The sequence below is a fragment of the Orycteropus afer genome, unplaced genomic scaffold (assembly GCF_000298275.1).
Source record: "Orycteropus afer afer isolate SDZICR_OR568_19922 unplaced genomic scaffold, OryAfe1.0 scaffold00020, whole genome shotgun sequence".
NCBI lineage: Eukaryota > Metazoa > Chordata > Mammalia > Tubulidentata > Orycteropodidae > Orycteropus > Orycteropus afer.
Window position 1 is genome coordinate 6574590 of NW_006921607.1, and position 23908 is coordinate 6598497.

The window sequence follows — 23908 nt, forward strand, 5'->3', positions numbered from 1 at the left end:
TGAGGTGTGCCTAACCCAAGCCATGGTGTTTTCAATAGCCTCATAAGCATGTGAAAGCTGGACAATGAATAAGGAAGACTGAAGAAGAGATGATACTTTTGAGTTGTGGTGTTGGCGAAGAATGCTGAGAGTACGGTGGTCTGCTGAAAAATCTAACAAATCTGTCCTGGAAGAAGTGCAGCCAGAATGCTCCTTGGAAGCGAGAATGGCCAGACTTTGTCTCACCTACTTCGGTCACCTTGTCAGATGGGACCATTCCCTGGAGAAGGATGTCATGCTTGGTAAAGTGGAGCGTCAGCCAAAAATGGAAAGGCACTCAAGGAGATTGATTGACACAGTGGCTGCAATGTCGGGCTCAGGTATAGCAAGGAGTGTTGGCACAGGCCGGGGCAGTGTTTCGTTCTGCTGTAATAGGGTTGCTATATGAGTCGGAACCTACTCGCCGGCACCTAACAACCACCACCACCATGATGTGTGATTGTGAGGATGGTGCAGGACCAGGCAGTGTTGTGTTCTGTTGTAATTGCAGTCGCTACGAGTTGGAACCAGCTCCACAGCACCTAGCAACAATCGCAACCACCACCACCACCATGACATGTGAAAGGTTCCAAATGGTTGAGTTAGAGGTCTTGTTGAGATACCTGTGGGACACTGCACAGCCAGAAGAAAGACTGACACGAGTTAATCATTACTGAAGTTTCATGATTAGCACACGCGGGCACATTGCACTCTTTTTTACTTTTGCATATTTGAAATTTCATATAATAAAAAGTTTTCGACAAATGAGGACGCTACTTAAGTATGAATATAGAAACTTGAATAAGATACATTACTAAAGGTGCAAAATGCAAGGCACAGTGTCTAACATGCTATCATTTGTGTAAAATAAGGGAAGAGCAAAAGGTATTCATATCTGTATTATTTGCCTGTACGTGAAAAGACGTTTTTGGAAGGATTTGGAGAAGTTAGAGAGGAGACTTGAGTGGCTAGGGTTGGGTGTAGGGGTTAGGGGCACATCATAGGTGCAGGGGTGCGTGGGAGGCTGGAGGCGACTGTGAGTTCCGGGACAGCCGTGGCGGCCTCTGAGTCCAGTACGCAAGGGTTAGCAGTGTAAGAGGTTCTTCTGGTGAGAAGGGCGAAGGATGGAGGAGGATGATACGGCGTGGGAGTTGGCCAGTTCGAGGACAGCTTTGGGTGGGGGTGGCTTTCAGGTCGCATCCCCACACCGCCGCCAGGGGGCAGTCAAGCCTGCTCCCGAAAGCGGGCGAGCTGGAGCACCCAGGGCAGGCCCGGTCTCCACCGCCCCCCACCCCCGCTCGTTGGGGTGCCCCGCCCCTGCAATCTTTGACCGCGTTCCCAACCCCTCCCTGACCTCCAGTCTCAGCCACATTGAACTCCGTGAGCAGCACCAACTCCCTCCTGTGAGGAGCCAGCGGGACAGCCGCGTCATCCCCACCTCTCCAGCCTCCCTCACCTCCAGAATTCAGTCCTCCCTGAAACCCTGTTGGGATATCTTGTTCAATCTTGATCACAATCGGGCGAGATAGGGGCTATTATATATCCATTTTATAGAGGGAAAAGTGGCGCACAAGGAAGTTAGGTAACTTGCTTAAGGTCACAAGACCAGGAATGGTGACCCAGGATCCACACTTGTCCTGGTCACTCTCAGAACTAGCCCTTGGAGCAAACCGTAGCCTCCTCCCAGTTTCTATTCTGCTCCTCCTCCAGAACCTTCTCTACACAGCCGCTAGAGGGAGCTCTGGGAGCTCCCATGAGGCAAATTCCTCCCTCGCTTAAAACCTTTCTCTGGCTCTTCCGCCCTCAGAATCAAGTTCAGTCCCATCACCGCACCTGCCTCTCTGGCATCACCTTGACCCAGGAACCTCTCCTCTCAGCTCCAGACACACCAGTTTTCCTTCAATGGGAAGAAACCGCCTTGTTCCCCTCCTGCCTGGAGACTTTGCACTCATTGCTCATTTGCCAGGCGGGAGCCTCCTGCCTGCCTTCTTTTAGTTAACTCTATGCCCCCTTCAGGGCCGACTCGATGACAAATAACAACAACAACAACATGCCCCCTTTAAAGAGCTCTGGCAGCATAGAGCCTAAGGCACTTGACTGCTAACCAGAAGGCTGGCGGTTCAAACCCACCAGCCACTCCTCGGAAGGAAGATGGGGCAATCTACTTCTGTAGTGTACTGCCCTGGCAACGCAAGGAGTGGTCACTATGAGTCGGGGCCGACTTGACGGCATGTAACAACAACAACAAAAATTTATAGCATTGGAAACCCAGTGAGGGTTTATTTAATTTATGAGTTGGAATTGACTCAATGGGGGGTTTTTTTTTTTTTTTTTTTTTAATGCCCCCTTTAGGGTGCTGGGGTGATGCAGTGGTTAAAGCATTTGGCTGCTAATTAAAATGTCAAAAGTTTGAACCCATCAGCCGCTCCACAGAAGATGAGGCAGCCTTGGAAACCCTATGGAGTTCTATTCTGTCCTATAGGATCACTATGAGTTGAAATTGACTCAATGGCAGTGGGTTATGCCCCCTTCAAGCCCTGGCTCTCATGTCACTTCCTCCAGAGGGCCCGCCCTGACTCAACTCCCAGGCAAGGTCAAGTCCCCTATTAAATGCTGCCAGAGCACCATGCCTCTTGGGTAAAATTGGCTTCCGACCTACACTTCATTTTCTTTGTAATCGTAATGGCATAATAGTCCATAACCTCTTAGTATCTTTTCGTTCTTCTTTTCTAGACCAAACCCAAACGCACTGCCTTTGAGTTGATCCTGACTCCTAGCAACTCCCATTCGGTTTCCAAAGCAGTAAGTCTTTACAGAAGTAGACTGCCCCATCTTCCTTCTGTGGAATGGCTTGTGGATATGAACCACCAACCTACTGGTTAGCAGTCAAATTCCTTAGGCATTGCACCACCATCTCTAATCCATCAGCAAATCCTACAGGACCTGCCTGAAAATGTTACCTCGACTCTGACCCTTTCTGACCCCCTTTCCCACTAAGGCCTTCATTTCTTGCTAGAAACTGGAACGGCTTCCTCATGGTCGTCCTGTTTCCGCCTGTGGCCCACAACAGCCCGAGGAGTCACTGTTATTTGTCTGTCTCCCCTAGAGTGGAAGCTCTGTGGCCTGTTCCCTGCAGAATGCCCCGTGCCTGGGACTGGCTGTGCACAGCAGGGCTCAGGAAGCACGTGCTGAGCGGCTGATGGGAATTTCTTCTAATAGAATGTCTGCTCCCAAGGACTGTGTGTGCCATTCACACTGCAGCCCAAGTGCCCAGCACAGTGCCTGCCACACACAGATGCTCAATAAAAACCCTATCATTGTACCAAACCCAAACCAAGTCCACTGGAGTTGTTGAGTCAATTCCATCACATGGTGACCTCATGTGTTAAGAGTAGAATCAACTTCCAAAGGATTTTCCTGGGTACCACTTCTACAGAAAGCAGCTCACTAGGCCTTCCTTCTGTAGTGCTGATGGGTGGGCTTGAACTGCCAACCTTTGAGTTAGCATCAAACACAGACTGTCTGCACCACCCCAGAACCTCTGTCAATGTGCAGGTGGAGAAACACAGGCTGGAGTGGGGGGGGTGGGGGGGAGGCAAGGAGCAAGGCTGTCTGAGGTTTTGCCCTGAGGGTGGCAGAGCCAACCGTGGGACCCAGCTCCCCCATAGCTTCTCTGCCAGCCAAGCAGCCCCTCCCTTCCCAGAGTACACAGAGACCAGGCCTCTTTGTCACTGGTTTAACACAGTTTATTACTGAACTGCACTTTCACCTTCACACAGACTATTTCAAAGAGCTGGAACAAGTGGGGGGCAGGGGATGAAGGGAGGGACAGGTGCCCCTCAGGAGCCAGGACCCCTGGCGGGCTTCCCTGGACCAGGGCAGGGGAGGGAGCGTCAGGCCGTCCGATCTCTGGGCACCAGCTCTCCACGTGCACACGCACAGCAAGCCAGCAGCTCCTCACACATAAATACAGACACGCTTAACAAAAATAGTATTATCATCTTCACAAGGAATAAAAACTAGTCTCGAGTATGTACAGCAGAGAGCCCGGGGTGGCCGGGACCCCCAGGGATGAGACAGGCCATGGGTGAAGCAGAGGAGAGAGAGGGAGGTCTGAAGGGCTCTTGGCCAGGCCACTCTGGCCTCGGCAGCCCGGCTGCCCAGACTGAGTGTGGGTGGGGTGTGGATCTGCCCGGCCAGGCAGGACTGGGCCTTCCAGCCCCCTCCACCCCGTGCAACAGCTCTGCTTCCTGTTCCTCCTGCCTGAGGTAGGGAAGACCCTAGGGTTCACACAGCTGCTCCCATAGCTCTTCCTCACCTCTGGGCTGAGGCCCCTGAGCCCCTGGACCCCACGGGCATTGGTACAAGGCAAGGATGCTGCAGGCTGATCTCCCTGTGGGAAGAGAGGCAGCCGAGGCCTTCCGCAGCTCTGGGGCACCTGTCTCGGGTCCAGTTGGTCCCTCAGTCATGGTCATGGGAGCCAGGGGAGAAGGGACCGGGGGTGGTGCTAAACTGCAAGGGCTACCCTTGCACTGGCACGGGGTGCTTCCTGTCGTGACGGCAGCCCCCACCCCGTGTAGGCCGGGCCTCTAGTCGAGGTCTGTGGAGGACCTTGGATGGGGGTGGGGGCTATGGCCAGGCCAGAGGTGGGGAGGGGGTCCTGGTCTTTGCCTCTTTATCTCAAGTAGCCCAAATCCCTAATTAGCCAAAAGTGGCCCCTAAGTGGCTCTAGGGGATGGAGATGGAAGGAAGGGAAGCCCAGGTCCAGGAGGGAACGGGAAATGATCAATCCGAGGCCACAAACATCAAAACAAAGGCAATCTAGTCTCTTTCTGGGGAAGAGGTTCAGAAAACTTTCCAGCTCCTTGGCAGACAGCACTCTTGGGAGGCTAAGGGGTAAGGGTCCCACAAATCAGGCAGGGCCCTCTTGTCCCCAGCCACAACACCCCCATACACTGCCAGCTTCTACGGAGAAGCTTGGATTCTGAGGCCAGGAAAACTGAGGTGTGGGGGAAGGTGACTCTCACAGAAGCGTGGCAGATTCTAGAAGACTAACTGCGGGGTACCAGGTCGAAGCCCAGCGCTGTGGTGGGTAGGTGGGCAGGCACGGGCTGCATGTAGTGGTTCTCCTGGTGGCAATGGTGATCGAATGGAGGGATGTGGGGGCAGGATGGTGAGTGGTGGTCAGTGTCTGGTCATTTCCGACTGAAGAGCGAGCCCAGCAGAACCACACCAGCCACAGTCATGCCCGTCAGGAACCAGCGGTTGAAGCGCTCCTGGCCTTTACGGCTCTCAGCTGCTGCGTTGTTCCCATAGAGTTCCACGAAAGTGTCCTACAAGAAGAGAAAAGTGAGGTTTGAGTCCTCAGACGGGAAAGTGGGGGCCAGAGGAAGAAACAGCATCACGTGCATGGAATGGCCTTCATGATTTGGACGACTTTTGTCAACAGTCCCCACTCTGGGGCAGATAAAGGGTTATGGGATACCCTCTTTCTTGACCCACACTTGGGGATGGCCAACCCATTTTATTGCTGAGAAAACAGGGGGAGAGAGGGAAGAGCCTTGTCCAAGGTCAGACAGCTGGAAGTAGCTCACTCACTCTAGAACCCCAGGTGGGGGAGATGGGCAGGTTCAGGAACTGACAGGAGGCAGGGTGGATGACAGAGTACAGGGAGGAGAGGATGCTGGGAGATGGAGGTGCAGACATAACCCCTGCCTAGAAACCACAGGAAAAGCTTGGAGTTGAGTTTGAGGGTACTGAGGGGCCCCTGGGCCCAGCCTTCCCATTGCTGAGAATGAGAAGGCAAGGGAAAGAACAGGGCTAAATCCCAGAGGGGGTCAGGATGGTGGGGACACTCAAGCCTGAGGCTCCTTCTCTCTCTGCAGGGAGCTTTGGAGGGGTGGAGTGATGGGTGGAGGCTCAGGGCAGAGTACAGGAAGACAGCGATGAAGGGCTGGGAGGCCGCCACAGTGGGGTGTGGAAGGCCCCGGCCCCCACCCTGGGGGGCCCGACTCTGGGCTCAGGAGGAGGTGAGCAACAGCCCTCTGCTCAGAGGCTAGGTCAGGAGGGAAGCACATGACATGGGAAGGAAGGGCTGTGGCCTGAATCACCCAGCCTATCAGCAGGGAGAGGGAAGCCTGGTCTGCACCCATCTTGTCCTTGGATCCTTCCAACCAATGCTGCAGTGTGGGTTCTCCCGTTCACAGACTACGAAGCTGGGCCTCTGAGGGCAAGATCAGCCGACTGTCACTGCTGGAAGCAGAATGCAAGCCTGGTGTCTGTGGGACGGGTGGGTCACTGGCTGGTCCCAGGGTCCACGCTCTTGGTTCTATACCAACAGTCCTTCACACGCTGGCACTTGTCCCTATTGGCCGACTGGTGGCTGCTCTCTGAGACTGGGCCTGAAATCCCCAGTTGGTCCTAGGCCCCCTCCGGCCAGAGTGTTCACTTGTGATACCTGCCTGGCCCCACTTCCAGTTCGGCCCTCTAACCTCCTACCCTGTTGATGCTCCACGCAGAGAGGATTTTTAAAGCCATACGTCAGGTCGTGGCACTCCTGTGCAAGTCCAACAGCTCCCCCCATGATTAGAAGGCCAGTGTCACGTATCTCTGCATCCCTGGTACCTAGCAGAGAGCTACACGCACTAAACTGCCAACTTGGAAAGAACACTTAACATTGATTAACCCATCAGAGAGGTAGCAGTGACTAGCAAAACAAGTCCTCGCCACAAAGCAAACAGTCTACCTGGGGGAAAGGACACTGAGAAAAGGCCCCACCATCAGACTGCGTCACCCCTGTGCGCTACCTTCCCAAGGATTCCCATCACACTTGGAGTAAAATCACCAATCCTTACCAGGGCCAGCAAGGACTAGCATGAGCTGGCCCCTTCACCTGTGTCCTTCCCCTCCCTGCCCTTGCATACTTCACTCCAGTCACACTGGCCTCCTTGTTCCCTGAACATCTCCTGCCTCAGGAACGCTGTTCCTGCTGCCTGGAGCACTGCACGGCCTCCCTCCCTCACTTCATTCATACCCCTGCTCGCACGTCCCCTCCCCAGAGAGGCCTCCCCGGAACCCCTTGTCTGAAATGACATTCATTGCTCGCTCTGTCCCACCCTCTTATCTGCTTCCTCTCAGCACGTTTTTCGCTGGATTCTCTCCTGTTTCGTTTGTCTCTTGCACTAGATGTGACCAGCACAGAGACTCGTCTTGTCCCCATATACCCAGTGCCCAGAGCAGCACCTGACACCTAGTTGGTGCTCAGTAAACACATGGGTAGAGTAACTGCATGTCTACTAAGTGGCTGGCGTTGCCATCCCGTTTTATCTTCATCAGTCATGAGAAGCAGAGCTGTGAGCTCATTTTACAGATGACTGAGGTTCTGAGCAGGGAGGACCCTGAGTGGGGTCACCTAGGTAATACGTGGCAGTGCCACGATCAGAGCCCAGGTCTGTCTTGCTCCACAGTGAGTGCTGCTACAGTAGGGCACTTCCCTTTTGGGGGTAGGGAGGGGGGCTGTCCTGTCAGGAAGGGCTGAGAGGACCCTAAGGAACGGGCATGCGGGGGTAGGGTTGAGGTGGAGTCTTGGGTGTGGGAAGAGGAGGGTGGTGGCTGGCAGCAGCAGCCAATGTCCTCTTTGGCCATGTTGCTGCCCAGACATGGCTGCATGCGCCTCCCTGTGCAGCCCCCTCCATCCCGGCCAGTCTCAGCGGGTCTTGGCAGACAAGAAAAGTCTTATGGAAGGTTTATTTTCTCTGGTTCCAAGTGAGGCAGACCTAAGTAGTGTCACAAAAAGAGACTTCTCTGTGAGGGGAAGAGTCTCAGGCTGTGAGAAGTACAGGAGGCGGAGGCCACAGCTTGAGACCTGGTTATCCCAAGGGGCCTAATGTCCCAGAAGAAACCAGGGATATGGGGGTTGTAGCCAAAGTGGGAGAGGCCTGGCTCCCTCGATGGGAACTTTCCTGAAGTAGAAGGCTGGCAGCCACAGGAGATTTTCAGCGCTGGGGCTGGGTTGGAGTAAACAGGCCCTGTTCCCACAAGGGCACAAAGCACTCACTGTCCAGGAACCGTCAACCCAGGGTGGAGGGAACATTCTCGCTTCAGTACCACAGGAACCAGCTCTGACCCGCCCAGCCCCCACCCGCGCATTCCTGGCTGGGACAGCCTCCATCTCCACCCTAGGAGGCCTTTTCCTGGGGAGGGGAAGGATTCCCGGGGGCCACAGATTCTGGGGATTGCTTTTGCAGAGAGAGCAGGAGCAGAATGGGGTGTGCTGCTCCAGGGCGGGGGGCCTGAGAGGTGGTGGTGTGGGTATATTTAGCCCCCGGTTCACACGACACACTTGGAAACAAACACAGTCATTTTCTCAGCGGGCGGCTGCTCGGGATAAATAAACAGGATTGCGGAGCAGCACGGGTCTGGAAAAGCGGAGATAAGCACCCATCGCTCTGGCGTGGCTCCCGCTGATCTGGGCCAGGCCTGGCATGGTGGGCAGGCAGATGTGGGGTAGGGGTGGGTGGGCTGCAGGGAGGTGTCTGATGTCACAGGTTTCCAGAGAACACAGGCTAGAGAGCGTGTCTGCACCCTCAGCTTGGGTTAGGGCAAAGTGGGGGAAGTTCTCTTTGTAGCTGTGACTGCTGCCATGGGGATCCATGTGGGGGTTTTCAGGGCTCCTGGGGGGGAGGTGTAGAGTGTCCACCTCTAGCAAATCAGAGACGCCACAAGTCAGCAACGTTAATCAGTTGCCCACTGTACAGTTTCGCACAGCTGGTTTATGGTTGGGTCTAGACTAGGAACCTGACTGGGCACAGGAGTCCTGCGGGGATGTGAGCAAGAGCTAGGCCCCAGGGCGTCCTTCCTCCGATGCCACAGACCCTGGAACAGTCTAGGCCTAGGCCACACCCACCTAGAGGTGCCAGGGCCTCCCCCATGTATCCGAGTGCTTCATGCCCAGTGACTTTGCCAACACTGTGCCCTCTAACTGGTCACCCTCCCTGTATCTCCCATCCTCACCCCTACTCAGCCCATGGGACTCCAACTTAGAGTCCAAATTCATTTCCCAAGAAGCATTCCCCGCTTATCCCTCCTGTCTCTGTGGTGGGTGTGTCCTTTGTGCTCCCAGGAGTCCTGGACTTTCATGCATACCATAAATATTAACTGAGCACCTACTATGCACCAAGCCCGGCACAGGAAATACAGCAGCAAACAAGACAAGGCCTCTGCCTTCATGGGGCTTATGTTCCAGGCCATATAATCTCTAACCCTAACCCACCTCCAGTGGGGCAGAGATCATTTTTTAGAGAGTGAAGTGAAAAATTCTTGGATATCACAGTAGTTTGTGGCTTTGTAACTAACATATAGTTTAGCTGTCACGTGGCATAGTGGATAAGGCACTTGACTGCTAACTGGGAGGTCAGCAGTTCAAACCCACCAGCCACTCTGCAGAAGGAAGACCGGAGGATCTACTTCTGTAGAGATTTATAGGTTCGCAAACCCAGCTGGGGTCACTATGAGTTGGAAATGATTTGATGGTAATGCGTTTTTTTTTTTTTTTTTTTAAATTCAAATTTTATGGAGGCAGGAGGACAATCAGGACAAAAATGTCTAAAAAGGCTCCTTAGCACAGCAATTAGGAAAAAGGCAGAGAAGGCCTGTTCTAGTCAGAAGCAGAGAGAGGATAACAAGAAAGAAACCAGGTAATTTCAGAAGTGATGGGGTTTTGAAGAAAAGTGACAGAGAAAGCTGGGGGGTTGGTGTAGGTGAAGTGGCCTCTGAGGAAGTAAAGTTTGAGACGGAAGACCTGAAAGACAAGGAGGCAGTGGCCATGAAAGGATCCAAAGTCTTAAAAGCATGTTCCAGCAGAAGGAACAAGTGAAGAGGCCTCGAGGTGGGAAGAAGTTGAAGCCACTGTGCTAAGTCCTCTGCCTGTGTGCCAGTCTCCCCCGTCAGTCTGGGGTTCAGCGCAGGCACGGACCAAGGCTGACCCGTGTCTGCAGCCTGGGGCCCATCCAGGCAGGCACAGGTGGACTTCAGCTCGATCTCTGCCCAGAGGCAGCTATCCAAATGATGCAGGCTGTCCTGTACCAGTGGCCTGTGTGACCCTGGAGAAGTAAAGGGAAGTATTAAAGTTGGCACGACCATGCCCTGTGGGGTGGGGCACAAGTGCTGGCTGACCGCCCCCCCCGCCAGGGGCTGAGGTGCAGTCCCTGCTTGGATCTGACCAGCACTGCAGTGCCCATCCTTCTCTCTCCTCGCTCACACGGCCACCCACGACTCTTCCTGGGGTGTGCTCTGAGCAGGCTGCTTCACCTCTGTGGCCCACAGTGCCCTCATTTGTTAAATAATAATAGCAATAAATAAAATAACCACCCCTGTTATTCCACTGGCTGTCCTCTCTGGGACATGTGGATGCTTCATGTGGGCCAGGCACACTCATCTCATTCCAGTAGTTACGTTTTGTCCCGTCTCCCTCACCAGACCGTGTGGGGTTTTGTCAACTCTTTGTACTCCAGAGCCTGGAACACAGCGAGGGCCCTTCTAAGCGAATCTATTTTAAAAGAACAAATAATGAATGTTTTCATTTTGTCCTTATAACATTTATTAAGAGCCCCATTTTACAGATGTGAAAACACAGGCTCCAGAGTTCCCCTAAGATCCTGATCTAGGGAATGTGGGACTGTGCTCATCTGGTCTGGCCTCTGACCATTCTCATGTTCAATCCTGTCATCTCAGTCTCTGCCTCTCTTCCCACACAACACCTGACCTTCTCAGTGCCAGTGGCAGCAGCTGACACTCACTGGACACTTACCCTGCAAGGTACTGTTCATGGCCCTTTTTGTGGACGGGTTCCTTTAAACTCTTTTCACACTCCGCAGCGGATACTACTGATAGCCCGTGACACGGATGATGAACCAGAGGATTCACGACTTGCGCAGGTTGCACACACAGGGAAGTGGTGACCTGCCTGGGATGCCTATACCAATGATCCAGCAGCAGCCGCACTCCTCACCCGATGCAGCACTCTGCTCAGTTTCAAAAGGACAGTACTTCTTGAGCCCTTACCACGGGCCAAGTGCAGGGACTTCTATTCCTGGAGGAGGCCCTCAATGCCAACCCCAGGTAAACTGAGACTCAAGAGATACTGAGACCCGCACAGAGTGAGCAAGCAGGGAGCCAGTTTTAAGCCACAGCGTGTGCAGTGGCAAACCCCATGTTCTAGGGCAGGGGCTCTAAGCCCTGTGCCTGTTCCCTACAGGGGAACCGCTGAGGCCACCAGCTGAATGAACGGGCTCTGGCTCCCAGCCAGATGAACCGGGTGCCACAGGAAGAGGATGTGATGAAGCCCAGGAGGGAAAGTGAAACCCTTCCGTCCTGGCTTCAGTGGGGACCAAGCGCTGGTGCCAGACGGGTCTTTCCTTCCTCTGGGTGACTGTGGAGGGCCGGGCCCATTGCTTCCTTCCTGCTTGGTTATTTCGGGAAAGAGGTAGGTGGAGAAGAGGAAGGGGCCCTGGCAGCCCAGGGAAAGTGCCATGGACATCAGGCCTGTACCTTGGCCTGGCCTTGTCACAGCCCTGCCCAGGCAGGCCATGAGTCACTCACAAAGTCACTTTCTGTCCCTGGCCTCAGTTTCCCTGGTGGAGGGGCTGATAAATGCCTGCTGAGCAGACAAGCAAGGCCTTGTGAGGAGATCCTTCCCTGGATGATGGCAGGAAGGGGGTGGGGCGAAGAGAGAGGTTTTATCACTCTTGGCAGGGAGTTGCAAGCTGCAGCTCGGAAGTGAGTTTTGTAGTTACAATCCACTTCCCCTGGTTTTCGGGGGGGGGGTGGGGCGGGCTGCTGGCTTCAGCGAGGGAGAGGAGTACAGCTGCTCTCTCCCACCCAGGGGAACATGGGCTTGGAGGAGAGCAACTGAAGAGGGGCAGCTCACTGGGCGGGGCAGAGACGGGTGGCCGGACTGTGCTGGGGCCAACACCTCGGTCCTGCTGCCCCAGCCGTGGGAGGCCCGTCAGCTTCTACTTCTGCACATCGGTTCCTCCTGCTCTGCTGCTCTGTGCTCACGAAGCAGTGGTGGTGACGTCGGGGAGAAAGCACTTGGGGAAGCCAGGTGACCTTGTGTTACTGGCTGAGGGGGTGTCATGGGTGCCAAAGCCATCTGGACTTTAGAGAGAGTTCAGAGGCATCCTCACAGTAAACTTTGTGGTAATCTTCCTCCAACTCTGCCATCTCTGCCTGTCTCTCCTCCCTCGCCGCCGCCTCCACCACCCTGAGTTCTAAGAAGCTCAGCTGGCAGACTGCTCATTTCTCAGAAAAGGAAGTGGTTCTGCTGGGAGGAGATAACACCTCCCCTGGGGAATCAAGAAAGCTATCGAGCCTAGCAGTGGAGGCGTGGGCGTGGGCTCGCCACCGCCCGGCTCAGCACCAGGGTGCTGGGCTAGGAGACAGACACAATTCACAAGAGCATTTACTGGGGGCACAGATGTGCCTACGGGCTCATGACCTCCTTCCCTAGGAATGATGGTGATAAGACAGCTGATATTTACCAAGTGTTTACCCAGTATCAGGCACTGTGTGAAGCGCTCAGTGTGTATCCACGGAATCCTCATACCACCCCATGAAATAAGTGGTGCTGGTACTCACCACATTGCAGGTGAGGTAACAGGAACAGAGACGTCTCCCAGGGTCAGACAGTTCGTAAGTGGAGGTGAAGGGATTTGAATCCAGGCAGTGTGGCTCTGGAGCCCAAGCACTTAATCACTCCCGGGTGGCTGCTAGGTGCTCATGCACATTCTCTGGGGCTCTGAGACCCCCCTTATCTCCACCCTCTCTCACCCGATCCCTGGCTGTGCTATTCTTTCATGAGTAAATGATCAGAACCCTTCATTCTTCTCCCAGGGTCCAGAGTGAAAAGGACCAAGGCTCACTGTTGGAACACAGTTAGAGACCCATGAGTCACTTTGTGACACACCCTTCCTAGCTTCCATGATATACTCAAGCTCATCCCTAACATCCCCATTTCACAGATGGGATTCAGAAAGCTAGTGTGCCAAGGTCATGCAATGGGCTTGTTTCAGCCCAGGTGGTCCATGGCTGTGGGACTCAAGGTCATCTCCCACCTTTCTATGGCTCTCTGGTTATGCACTTAAGATGGGAAGCTCCCTCCCTCCCAGGCAGAGCATTCCATCTTTGGACAGCCCTAGTGGAACACTTTGCCTTGTTGGGGACCTGAAGCCTCTCTCCCTCAAACTGCCCCACTAGCTGGCCTTAGCTCTGGTCCTCTCTCCTCCCGGTCTGTCCCAAGAGTTGCCCAAGGAGGCAACACAGGCAGAGGAAGCTTTCTTTGCTGGCCTGGTTCCGGCTCCTCTCCAAGGCTCAGCTTCCTCGTGCATTAAATACAAGTGCTGGTCTGGGTGAGGCCAAGGCCAGTGACAAGTTAACTGTTCTGCCACCAAGCTGCCTCATTTATAAAACAGGGATAAACCCAAACCAAACCTACTGCCACTGAGTTGATTCCAACTTGGGTTTCCAAGGCTGTATGTAAATCTTTACAGAAGTACATTGCCTCATCTTCTTTCTGTGGAGCGCCTGGTGGGTTCGAACCGCCAACCTTCTGGTAGCAGGCAAATGCCTTAGGCACTGCACCACCAGAGCTCCTTAAAATAGGGAGTTATTTCAAAAGAATATTGTGAGGACTGAATAGTAATACATGCCCAGCATACAACAGACGTTGAATAAATGTCAGTTATTGTTACCGCTGTGTCCCTTGGTAGCATAAATGGTTTGTTCTCAGCTAATAACCTGAAGGCTGGCAGTTCAAGCCCACCCAGTGGCACCATGGAAAGAAGGCCTGGTGAGCTGCTTCCATAGAAGTACAGCTAAGAAAACCCTATACACAGAAGCTCTACTCTGTAACACATGGGGTCACCATGAGCTGGAACTGACCAGACACCAATGAGTTCGTCTGTCTGTTTATTCCTACTTTTATAATTATTAGACTAAGGCTCGGCTTGAGTCTTGAAGCCTTCTCCATGGCCTGGGCCCTGCAGGGCTTCCTCAGCCTCAGCTAGGGCCAAGCAGCTTCATTCCTCACATGCCATGTTCTGTTCAGCCTCAGGACCTTTGCCCATACTGGTTTCTTGGCTGAGCTTTCTCCTACTCATCTCTTATGTCTTAACCTACAGGTTACTTCTTCCAAGGCGGCCTTCCCTCACCCACCAAATCTGCAGCTCTATTACTACATTTTGTTGAGCTGTTCCCCTTCTCCCTCATGATTTGACAATAGCCTCTGTCCCCTGGGCCCAGAGAAGCTGCTGTTAAATACAGCTGATGGGTGGCCAGTGAGGAGGGAAGAGAAGAAAGACCAGTTCCCTCTCTCTTTCCTCAACCTTACTGCCTGGCAAACCTAGAAGGTGGCCTTGAGACACTAACCATTGGGCAGGGTGCTTACTACTCCCCAGACACCAAATTCTCCAGCACTCGGGAAGGGGGCAGGAAACTTGAAGATAAGTTCTGAAAAGGGCATCTTACATGCTGTGCTGAAGCAGTCGGCAGAAGGACTGGGGTAGCAACCTACAAGTAACAGGAGCTTGGCCTCTGGGGCTAATTCCTTCCCTAAGAGGCCACTTCCTTTCCCCCCAACTGCTCCATGGTCCAAAGCAGTCTCTCCCTCCTCCCCACTCCCTTGTCTGGTGCTCACTGGTGCTAGAGGCTTTGGAGAAAGAGCACCGGGCTGAGGGTCAGTGGCCTGGCTTCAGTTCTCAGCTATCACTGGTTTGCTTGGGGCGAGTCCATTCCCCTGTCTGGGCTTCAGTGTCCCACCTGTAAAATGAAGGGGTTCATCTCAAAGGGCTCCTGCTAGTGTTACAGCATGAAGATGAAAGTAAATCACACATGTAGGAATGAAAGCCTACCTGCATCCTCTCCCTCTGGGGGTATCCAGGATGTGGAGAGCTCCAAGCATCCAGTAATTAGTGTGTAAGGTAAAAGACGACATTCTGGAGCACAGAGATTTATTGCCATGAAAGAGTCTGAGCCTCCCCCACCCCAAAGCCTGCTGGGTCTGCAGGATTCCAGGGGAAGAGGAAAATGGGCACTTCTGTGACCCAGGACAAGCTCCTTGAAGGGCCAGACCCTACAGAGCTGTGCCTTTGCAGCCTCAACCTTCTCACCCCAGCACCACCTCTAACTCGCCTCCAACTAGCCCAGACAAGTCCTGTGTATTTTCAGCCACCTTTATCTGATCGGAAATGTTTGGAATTCCAGAGCAGAATGCAACAGCCTCAGAGGATTTGAGGATGGGAGCAAATCCATGCAACACCCTGCCCCCCCCCCACATGTGAACGCACGCACGCACGCACACACACCCCATGTAACCAGAAACTCGGAGCCAAACCCGCGGGGTAGCATTTCCGACATTCCGGTTCCTTCTAATCTTTTCCCCTTTTCATCTGCGCCCCACTCCCCCATCCTCATCAAGGTGCAGAACAGCAAGATGCCTGAGATGGTGCCCGGAGAGCTGAAATATCAGTCTGCAGCTGAGGCTGAGGGAGGGCCCCTGGAGGTTTGCTGTTCACATTCAGCACTAATACACTGCAGAAGACCATGACCACTACCACCAGGAGACCAGAAGCAACTCACTCACAATCCCTCCTGATGTGGCATGGTGGCCTGCCCAGAAATCTTAAGAGGGTCACTCTCCGCAGTCCACAGAGATGTCTAGTTCAACCCCTCCCTGGGGAAACTGAGACTCAGAGGTGTTAAGGGACTCCAAGGCCACACACAGAGACAGGGTAGAGCCTGGTTTTGGCCTCCTGACCCCTGGAGCCAGCCAGTGTGGGTTCCAACCCCAGCTCTGGGACTGTTTGGCTGCAGGACCTGGGACAAGAGCCCCGGTTTTCCAGCTGTAAAATGAGAACAGCTGTACCTCCTTCACAGGCTTGCAGCAAGAACTAAATGGTCCGTGGTAAGTGCTCAGTACGTTAGCTATTATTACTTTGTTTATAGCCCAAAATGAGTGGCCCCGTTTGTGCTTCTCATGCTGCCTCTCCTTATCTGTAGCTATTAACAACAACAACAACAAAATAAGTTAATATTTACTGAACCCTTGCTTGAATGCTCACAAATCCTGCAGGTAGGTGTGAGGAAACTAAGACTCAGAGAGGTTATAAGACTTTTGCCTGAGGTCAACAGTTCTGGAGTGAGGCTGTCTGACTCCACAGCATGTTAAGTTTGCCAGTGCAAGATGACAGATGAGGAGGAATTTTACTAAATCCATCCTTACCCCTTTCATCCACCTACCCATCTACCCACCCAGTATTTACTGAGAATCTGCTACTCCTAAGTGCAGGGACCGCCATGGTGAGCAACAAAAGACAGTGGCTCCTGCCCTACAGAGCTTGCAAAACGGGCGAGATGGGCATTGCTTAACTGATGACGCACTGAGCCCACGAGTGCTCCAGGGGCAGAGGGAGCAGGGAGCCTACCTGGGGGGGGGTGATGTTGGAGACTGAGAGAATGAGTGGATGTAGGCTGGCCCTCCTCGCTGTTCTCTCTGTTTAATTGGGAATGGCCACACAGACTTAACAGAGCTGAAGCCAACTCTAGCTGTGAAAAACAGCTAGCACGGGGCAGTGGTCAAGCTTCTGCTCGTTTCTGGATACTTTGGTCTGGGATCTGGAGTTCTGTTATTTTGTTGTTGGTCTGAAGGAAGTCAGAGATGACTTGTGGGACACGGAAAGAACATGTTCCCTAGTTCCCCAGGTGCTTCAAGGGGGGAAAGGGATGGCTGCTCTATGCTTGTCCTCAACCCTCACCCGGCCCCTCCAAGGCCAGTTTGTGCAAGGTTGAGTCCCTCCCTCTTTCTGGTCATTATCTAAGAAACAAAAGTGATGCCAAGTAACTCTGATGGAACTGTTAGCTGAGTTCTCTAAGCTAACACGACCCTGTGGTGAGCCAAGCTGACCTGTGGAGTTGCAGAAGAGCCAGCCAAGCTGCCCTGCTCAGCTCCAGACACTCACATTCATTCCACAAATCTTTATGACGTGTCCACTAAGTCCTAGGCACTGTGCTGGGGATAAAGCAGTGAATAAATGAGATGAAAATTCCTTCCTGCATGAGTTTATAATCTGATGAGAAGAGACAGGCAATAAACAAACATGTCAATGGTGACAGAGAGAAACCAAGAAGAGGGCAGGACGAGAATCATGGTCAGATAAAGCTTCGTGAGGAGGTGCCATTTCACGGGAGGCCTGAGTGAAGTGAGAGAAAAGGCACTGCAATGACCTAAGGAAAGGGACCAGCCAATACAAAGGGCCTGAGGCAGGAATGTGCTTGGGGTACTACAGGGGCAGGGAGATGCCAGTGAGGCTGAAGCCACGTGTAAGAAAAGACTGGTAGGTGATGAAGTCTGGAGGTGGCCAAGGGCCACATCACGCGGGGCCTTGCAGGTCATTTAAGGATGTGAGCTTTTCCTGTGAGTAACATGGACACTGCCGGGTTCTGAGCAGGGGAGGGACATAATCTGACTTTGGTTCTATCAGGGCTCCTCTGGCTGCTGGATGGAGACGTCCAGGGGGGCCAAGGCGGAACCAAGAGGTCTAGTGAGGGACGGATGCCCTCATCCAGGAGACACACGATGGTGGCAGGGAAGGTGCTGAGAAGCAGTCAGAGCCTGAATTTATTTTTAAAAGTAGAGTCAAAAGGATTTGCTGATGTGCAAGTGGACTTCCAGGATGTATGTGGGCGCTGCCTGCCCCTGTAGCTCATCTACAAAAGGCAGGGAAACAGGTGCTTGAGGATTTCTCCCCACCTTGATGACTCTGGGGACCCAGAGGAAGCAAGAGATAAAACCATTCCTGCTTCTCTCATGGAGACAAAGACATTTGCTCACCAGGCCCTGAAAGGCAGACGGCAATAAGAAGATAGAAGCAGGGGCTGGACAGAGACAGTGAGGCAAAGGGAGGGCGGGGTCTGCCTGGGCTGTGGCCGCTCTCCTTTCAGCAGGCACAAGGCACCTCCAGGCCATGGGGAGGCCAGGCTGGGAAGTGGGGCTGAGGGGGTTGTTCTGTATGAGGAAGGAAGGGGCATCTGAGCTGTGCACCCAGGTCCCACCAGGCAGAAGGTGCTCAGTGCATGAGTGAGTGAAGCAAGGCCAGGAGTCCAGGATTCCTCTCCTGTTGTTCCTTCCGCATCCAGTCCATTCTAGGACAAGTCTCAAGTTCCCATGCTTTGTGAATGCAAGACTATAAGGTCTGAAATCACCAAAGTGGAATTTTAGAGCGGCAAGGAAGCAGACAGCCCAGAGCCATTCCAGCCACAACTTCGGCCATCACTGTTTGGCCTTATGTAGGTACTGACTAGTATTGTCTACCTAGTATTTTTTTTTCAATTGATTCTTGACTTGCTTTTTTAAACATTTGAATAAATATACTGAAAATGCTTCATTGCCTCCATCTTCCCAAAATGTGTGTCTTCTGTATCTTGTCTCTGCCTCATAATTGGCTGCTTCATCCTTCCTGGTGCTGAAGGGTGAAGGTCATCCTTAAATCCTCTCTAGCCCTTATTTGGCAGCAACTTCCTTTGGATTATAATAAAAAATGTATCCAGAACCCCCCACTTCTCACCACCTCCACTGCTATCATTGGTCTACGCCAACATCATTGCTTGCTTGGGTTACTGTTAACAGCCTCCTCACTGGTCTCCCAGCTTCTGACCTTACCCCTCTTAGTCCCTTCACCACATAGCAGCCAGAAGGATCCTTGTAAAAGCAAGGTGGGATCCCGTCCATCCTCTGCTCAACGCCCTCCACTGCCTTCCCCTCTTAGTCAGAGGAAGAGGCACTGCTTCACTGTGGCTCACACATACATACCTCTAACTTCTACCACTTTCTCCTCTGCTCTTCCTTAAACATACCACACATACCCTCTCATCTTGGGACCTCTGTCTGGAATGTGCTTACCACAGACTGTTACATGGCTCACTCCTTCAGGTTACATAGCTCTCTGCTCACATGCCTCCTCTTCAGAGAGGTCTTTCCCAAACATTTAATATCAATAACAACAAACACCACCAAAAGCTGCCTAGCCCCACACACTAATCACTCTCTGTCTTCTTAGAATGCAAGCTCTCTGAAGGCAGTTATCTTCAGTAGCTAAAGCGGTGCTAGGTGCATAGTAAACCAAATCAAACCAGCTGCCCTGGAGCGGCTTCCAACTCACAGTAGCCTCATGGATGCGAGCACAGCTGCTCTACAGGCTTCAAGGCTGTGACCTCTGGGAAGGAGATCACCAGGCCGCTCCTCCAAAGTGTCTTTGGGTAGATTCCAACTGCCAACCTTTTGGGTAGTAGTTCAGTGCTTAACCTTCTGTGCCACCTGGGGACTTCCTGCCACACAGACAGCAAATTATCTGATGAATGAATGAAATGAAATGGGAAGGGAACTTATGATTACTATAAAGAGAAAAACCAGTATTACTTGCCATAAATGGAAAGCAACATAAAATGTTCATTTGCATATCACCTAAAAGTTATCTGAAAGATCAGTGGTACATGAACTGATCTTTGTCCAACACCCTTTATAGTGGAGATACCTGAGGCCCAGGGCAGAGTCAGCCAGCCAGCCAGCCAGAGGCCAGTCTAGAGTGCCCACACTGAGTGCCCACAACCTCACTGCTTTGAAACCAAAGGCCCTCCCCGCAGACTATGGACAAAGAGTCTGAATCTTGGGGAAAGTGCTGCGGGGCTGCACCAACAGACCTGTCTCAGGGGCCAGGAAAGCCCTCCCCTGGGCCGAGCACAGAGCTGGCAGTTCTCCTGAAGAGAACAAAGGCCGAAGGAGGAGTATGCCAGGCTGGAGGAGTGTGCCAGGCTGAGGAACCTCGTGGGGCTGCATCGTGGGGGACGGGCATGTACAAACCTGTAGGTGAGGTCCATGGAGACCAGACAGCTGAGAGCTGAAATAAAAACAGGCGAGGTCCCAAAGGGTGGCAGCTCCAATCCCGTAAACACCAGACAGGCATGGGGGTTCAGGTGCAGGACTGGGGCCCAGCTGAGCCCAGGGGGAGGATGGGACCTTCCCAGTTTCCTCTGTCAGTGACAATGACTCTAAGCTGAGCTGAGTAGAGGCACCGCCAACCCTGCTACTACTCACACCAGGCACCAGGCATTAAGGGGGTAAGAGTAGAACCATCCTCCCAGTCCCCTCATTCCAAATGGTCTCTTCCAGCACCCTCTTCTGTCCCAGCCAGCTCCGCCCACCAGGCCCTCGGGGACTCCATCCCCATTTGGAAGGGACCATCTTTTTTTCATCCTCATGTGGCTTTGCAAACAAGATTGCAGGTGCAGGGGGTGAAGCTTGAGTTGTAACTGCCAGGCCAGCAACGCCTGACCTACATCTCCATGGTTGGTTTCATGCAAAGAAAAATACCAGGGATTTCCGTTGGTGTTCACCAGATGCAGCTGCCGAGGGAGGCTGGGCCTTCTGAAAGCCTGTTGTGAGTAGGGCAAGACGGGTGACGAGCTGGCTGGGATAGGAGAGGAGGCTGGCCTCTAAATTGCTTCCTGGCTTGGGGGACCCTCTTTAGATTTCAGAGATTATCAAATTTTATCTTTTTTTCTACGAAGGTCCTGCACTGAAGTTCTTCCTTCCCATCCTCTTCCTTTTTTATTCTTACTATGAATTGAAAAAGAAAGAAGAATAAAAGCACAAATTATTCTATTTGGAAAAAAGCTCTCCAAACTACAGTTGTTCTAATTGTAAACCAACTGGCATTGGAGCAAGGCTTTAGTTACTCATAGAAAAAAAAAAGGTGATTTGAAAGTTCTACATGGTACTGTGCAAAGGACATAGAGAAGTGTGCATTTAATCCTGCTCTGCGGCAGCGCAGTCTGGCTACGGATATGTCCATATTAAGTACCACGTGCCTCACTTTTCTCATCAGTCTGAGTATGGAGGATGGACTAAATGATCGCTAAGGCCCTTGTTCCAGCTCCAAAGAGCTACGATCCTATGCCTGGATCTCCCCCGCCCCTTCCATCAAGGGAGCAGTGAAGTGTAAGGAAAAAGTAAACTATTTCAGGAGACAGAGACCTGAGTTCAAATCACAACACTGCCATTAACTCACTGTGTGGCCTTGGGCAAGTCATTAACCCCTTGGGGGAATCTCACTTTCTTAATATGTAAACCAAGAACTCTAAAGTACACTGAAAACAAAACAAACCACCACACACACTTCAGGAAGCCTTTGGCATTGTTAACGTCTCCCTCATGTTGTTCACCCTCAGCACACCCCTGCCTCTCCAAGGGCCTGCTCTTTAGCTGGCATCCCCCGACTTGCAAACCCGTCCTTGAAGTAATTCTCAAGGATTAACCAAGAGCTGTGCCAACAAACCAACAAACTCACTGCCATTGAGTCGATTCCTACTCAGAGCGACCCCTCCTTGGATTTCCCAGGCAGTATCTCTACAGAGGTAGACTGCCCAGTCTTTCTTCTGCAGAGTGGCTGGTGGGTTTGAACTGCCAGCCTTCTGGTTAGCAGTCAAGTGCCTTAGGCACTACTCCACCAGAGCTCCCGAGAGGGCATATAGCACTGCTATTTATTGAATGGCTTGTATGTGCCATGTATGTATGCGTTTGAAACCATCTTTTACAGATGAGGAAATGGGAAGTTCACAAAGCTGAGTTCACTTGCTGAAGATCCTACAGACACAAAGCAGAGGAGGTGGGCTTGGAACCCAGATCTGTCTGATGGCAGGGCCTGTGTTCTTCCCTCTATAGAAACGTGGACACTTACAGTCAGAAGGTCTCAATTCATTCCCATCCCCACATGGTCAGAGGCTCAATGAGATAATGTGTATGGACACAAACAAGCACTAGATGAACTTTAACAATCCTGTTGTTACCATTTTGTGACCCAAGCCTGCATTTTTCCACATTTGAAAGGAAAGCAGGAGGTGCAAGCTGTAACATCTATGGGATGTTCCACTCCCACTTCCCTGCCTTTCATCCCACAAAATCTCGATCTCTTTTCCTGGTTCACCCTTCCAGGCTCCCTTTCATCCAGAGCCTCTAGGCCACCCAACACAGAGCCCATTATGTTCTCCCTGGAAAGGCTGTAGGGTGGAAGGAATGAGGGTCCCAACTCTGCAACTTCCTTACTATGCAACCTTGGGCTGGTCACTGAAACTCTGAGCTTCAGGTTCTACATTTAGAAAATGGGCATAAGACCTAGCTCATGTGGCTGTTGTTAGGTGTTGCTGAGTCAGCTCCAACTCGTAGTAACCCCATGGACAAGAGAACGACACCCTGCCCAGTCCTGTGCCAGCCTCACAATCCTTGCTGTGTTTGAGCCTTGCTGCAGCCACTGTGTCAAACCATCTCGTTGAGGGTCTCCTCCTTTCTCACTGAACCTCTACTATACCACACATGGTATCTTTCTTCAGGGACTTCTTAACATGACCAAAGTAGGTGAGATAAAGTCTGGCCATTCTTGCTTCTAAGGAGCATTCTGGCTGCACTTCTTCCAGGACAGACTTGTTCATTCTTCTGGTAGTCTATGGTATTTTCAATACTTGCCAATGACACAATTCAAAGGCATCAACTCTTCTTCAGTCTTCCTTATTCATTGTCCAGCTGTCACACACACATGAGGTGGCTGAAAAGACCATGGCTTGAGTTAGGCACATCTTAGTCTTCAAAGTCACATCTTTGCTCCTTAACATTTTAAAGAAGTCTTTTTTGTTTTAAAATTTTTATTGTGATCTGAGTGAAACCTTACAGAGCAAATTCACTTTCCATGCAGCAGCTCACATACACTTTGTCTCATGACATTGACTACAATTCACCATAATGCAACAGCTCCCCTCCCACTTCTTCCTCCCCATAGTTACCTCTTCCCTGTGTCCTTCCTTCCCATGCACTCCTGTACCCTGAGCTGTCTCCCTGTGCATACACAGCCCTTCTCTTCTCCCATGATTGTTCTCTCCAAGGAGTGTATCTAGCTAATGTAAATGTTCAACTCATATGCCTGTTTTTGTTTGGCTGGAAGCCACAGGTGTGGGCTCCATTTCACACGTGAAGGGCAGCTGGGGGCCACAGTCTCAGGGGTTTGTTCCATCAGGCTCTATCAGACCAGCAAACCTGGTCCACCCCTGCCTTTTTTTTTTTAAATGATTTGAGTTTTGTTCCACATTGTTCTCCCACTCTTTCCAGGATCTCCCACATAGATCCCCCTCCAAGTGGTTGACATTGGTAGCCAGGCACCATCTAGTTCTTCTGGTCTCAAAGTTGTATAGGCTGAGGATCATATGGTGTACCAGTTGTGAGGACTAACTGTTTGCATGAATCTTTGTTTTTTTTCATTCTTCTTTGCTCTGGACGAGGAGCCCACAGGTTCAACTACTTGGTCCCTCTGGGTAGCTGGCTGTGACCAAGAAGTGACTACAACCTTGTCCCTTGTCAGCTCTACTATATACCTGGGAATTCTTACAGATCATACAAATACACTTATAGGACCACTGTCTGCCAACCCTATACATGGTCTTGGGTACACTGCCCGCTTCACAGACATACCTAAGAGTTCAGCCTGTCTACTCATCTATCCACTCGTATTATCAATGTTTGCCTTCACTGACAATGCAGTACTGTATGTGCAAAAGGGTTCCTCTTTGTTGTCTGTACCTTAAAGAGGTCTTTTGCAGCAGATTTGCAAATTGACATCTGATTTCTTGACTGCCCCTTCCATGGGTGTTGATTTTATATCCAAGTAAAATGAAATCCTTGACACTTCAATCTTTTCTCCATTTATTGTGATGTTGCTTACTGGTCCAGTTGCGAGAATTTTTGTTTTCTTTGAGGTGTAATCCATACTGAAGACTGCAGTCTTTGATCTTCATCGGT

At 51.9% G+C, this 23908-nt stretch overlaps 1 protein-coding gene across 1 annotated transcript in view; it reads right to left on the minus strand.

Moving 5' to 3' along the window:
• Positions 1 to 5213: 5213 nt before the first annotated feature.
• Positions 5214 to 23908, minus strand: part of BCL2L1 (BCL2 like 1) — a 54800-nt gene continuing 36105 nt past the window's right edge. The window contains exon 2 of the mRNA XM_007934527.2: positions 5214 to 5351. Within this exon, the coding sequence (XP_007932718.1) occupies positions 5214 to 5351 (138 nt within the window). The remainder of the gene's footprint in view (positions 5352 to 23908) is intronic.